The 2,954-nt window shown below is 45.5% G+C and overlaps 1 protein-coding gene across 1 annotated transcript in view; it reads right to left on the reverse strand.

Annotated features, from left to right (window-relative positions):
- Positions 1–816: 816 nt before the first annotated feature.
- Positions 817–2,954, reverse strand: part of LOC107098406 (protein FAM69A-like) — an 18,053-nt gene continuing 15,915 nt past the window's right edge. Inside the window, exon 6 of the mRNA XM_015396078.1 lies at positions 817–2,275. Within this exon, the coding sequence (XP_015251564.1) occupies positions 1,595–2,275 (681 nt within the window). The 3' untranslated portion in view covers positions 817–1,594. The remainder of the gene's footprint in view (positions 2,276–2,954) is intronic.

Below are 2,954 nucleotides of genomic sequence, written 5' to 3' on the forward strand. Positions count from 1 at the left end.
TCAGCCAGGGACCAGCCAGGGACCACCCAAGGGTCAGCCAGGGACCAGCCAGGGACCACCCAAGGGTCAGCCAGGGACCACCCAAGGGTCAGCCAGGGACCAGCCAGGGACCAGCCAAGGACCAGCCAGGAAAGAGGCAGGGACCAGCCAGGGACCACCCAAGGGTAAGCCAGGGACCAGCTGGTCCAGCCACGGACCAGCCAGGGTACAACCAGGGACCAACCAAGGACAAGCCAGGGACCAGCTAGGGACCAGCCACAGACCAGCCAAGGACCATCCAACTACGTTCTACGTCCACTAAGTTCCAACAGAGCTGAGGTCAGGATCGTGCCTTAACCCATACTAAAACCAGTTATAATAAGACTCTGGGACCAGTTTACTGCTACTGTTACCACCAGCATCAAACCATCTAATCCAAACAGTAATCTTTGATGAAAGAATTATCAATCGAGACAGAATAAAAGAAAGATGCTGGAACAGTGGTATCTCTGTCCACAGTCAAGAGTTTAAGTTGACTTTGAATCACGACTCCTTCAACCTGGTGAAACATGCGGCTGCTGAGACAGAAATGGACCCATCTGGTCACGGTGACCAGAAAAAAAAAACAAAAAAACTGTCTCATTGTACAAGGGCAGATGTTAATTACTTTTATCTTTTCATGTACCAACTTTGTTCTGGAAGAATTGTGACTTTATTCTAATAATATTAGGACTTTGTAGATCTAATATCATGGATTTAATTAAGTTAATTTTCACAATTAGAGAAAAAAATATCCCTTACCCTATATGGCCCTAATACTCCATTGTAATGATAAAACATTATAAGGTTCTAAGACCCATTTTAGACTTGCCTGATGAGAAAAAAACAAACATGGAGTTGAAGATTATAGGACCCAAACGTAGGTCAACTTGATTTATCAAATATAAATACAGATGCAAAAATAATTAGTGGATTTTTCAGCTTAACTAGCTCTGAACAGTAAGAAGCTCAAAAATCTGTTTCTTTTCCAGAGGCAGTGAACCTAACACATTGGTTGTTACCATCAGTATTTGGTCTGCGAAGAAAAGGGAAGAAAACAAATAAAAAGTTAGACAGTGATGTAAGAAAGACGTGTGTCTCTGGTTTAACCAAAGGGAAAGAAAGTGAGAGAGAGTGAGGCTACTTGGAGATAACAGGAAGGTTCTCCCCATGTCTGTCTGAGAAGGAATATTGTGTTTGTTTGGAATGTCAAAGTTCTGGTCAGCATGTACCTTCTGAGGGGGATACAGAGACTACTTTTTTTATGCTAGTCATGCTAACTGCAAGTTGGATGCTAAAGCTAAAAAATTAGCTGTTTTTTTGTTGTAAAAAAAAAAAAAATCATAAAAAACTTGCCTTTCAGCTCCGGTTCTCCCACACTTGATGCTATCACCTCTGCTTGCAGCAAAAAACATTTAGATTTGGGGCCAATATCGTCTCGTAGTCTAGACATTTTACAAAACGGGAGATTGGAATTTGGTCCCAAAGTGCATCTCGATTCATAAAGAAGATGAAAGACATGACTTCATTATGTATCTGTTGATAAATCACAGCATTGTTTCCACTCCGCTCCAGGTCACGAGTCCTTGGTGTGAGAGATCCGCTTCCAAAGCAGAGCTTTTAGGTTATTGAGGATGAGTGAGTGCTCCATGTTCATCTGTCCAGCATTCCCTCTCAGACCCATGCAGGCGTATAGTTGCCTCTCCAGCTCCTCCCTCATTTCTGACGGCGCCCCACGGAGGATGTAGTCCTTCAGCATGCCGCACGCTTTTGCTAGGTTGGGCATGACAGGATCCTGCCTGCACCGCTTCTCAGACGGGTCGCAGGACGTCCGGCAGTCCACTCCGTAAACGCAGTCGGCATCCGTCTCACACTTCGAGACTCTCATGGTGCGCCTGAACTCCTCTTCAGGCACCAGAACGTGTGTGTTGGTCAGACGGAGCTCGTGGCGGTCGGTGTAGCTGAAGTGCACCGCGGCAAGGTCGCAGATCAGGAAGCTCCCGTAGGTGCCGTGGAAGATGTCTTCCACGAGCTCCAGCAGGCCCATGGAGATTTTAGCTTTGCGAGGCCAGGAAGGTGTGAACCACTGGTCCATGGTGCGCTGCACGCCTCCAGGAACCCAGGAAACCAGAGGCCAGGGCAATGAGAACCCATACAGGGGCGCATTGGGGATCCGCTCCGTCATGTACAGGTCTCCGCAGTAGCCAAGCAGGCGTGGAGTATGTCCGCGGTCCTGGAGCAGCAGACCCAGCAGCACCTTAAACAACAGAGTACATCCATTATCCTTTTAACCATTTGCCCAAATAATAGGAAAACATAAAAGATATTAATATTCAAGGAAAAGAGAAAAACTAGCTTGATATGTAGATGATATTTAGATTTCCTTTGGCCAACCAACTCACTCACTGTCGTTGGCAAAAGGCAAAAATTGCAATCCTCTAAAAGAAGTTGAAAATAAGGCTATTTTCCCACTGAAAATGGTGCGTTAACCCGTGTTTCTGTAGCGTGGACCGACTCGCTTCCTTCCAACTGGCAACAAAACTGATCTAATCCCTTGCTGGCATCTGCGTAACCTCTGCCCCCCCGCCGCTGCGTGTCTGGTGACGCCAGCATGCTGGGTTAGCGTTCACGATGTCACCAGTGCAACAGAAATGAGGAATATATCTAGACCTCTACATGATCTTTTTTTAAATAGGAGTTAGCAAAACTATTGTCTTCATCTAAGCCTTAAACTTGTATGTTAGATCCAGTTCCACTGATTTCCTCCTCCATTTTAGATGTGATTAATCTGTCCCTTTTGCGGAGATATGGCCCTCAGGGTTTTAAGGTAGCTGCAATTAAACCTTTACTTCAGAAACCGTCTATTGACCCAGATGACTTGGTCAGTTATAGGCCTATATCCAATCTTCCTTTCTTATCTTCTTCTTGAGAAATTA

The sequence above is a fragment of the Cyprinodon variegatus genome, unplaced genomic scaffold, assembly GCF_000732505.1.
Source record: "Cyprinodon variegatus isolate N-32 unplaced genomic scaffold, C_variegatus-1.0 Scaffold775, whole genome shotgun sequence".
Taxonomy (NCBI): domain Eukaryota; kingdom Metazoa; phylum Chordata; class Actinopteri; order Cyprinodontiformes; family Cyprinodontidae; genus Cyprinodon; species Cyprinodon variegatus.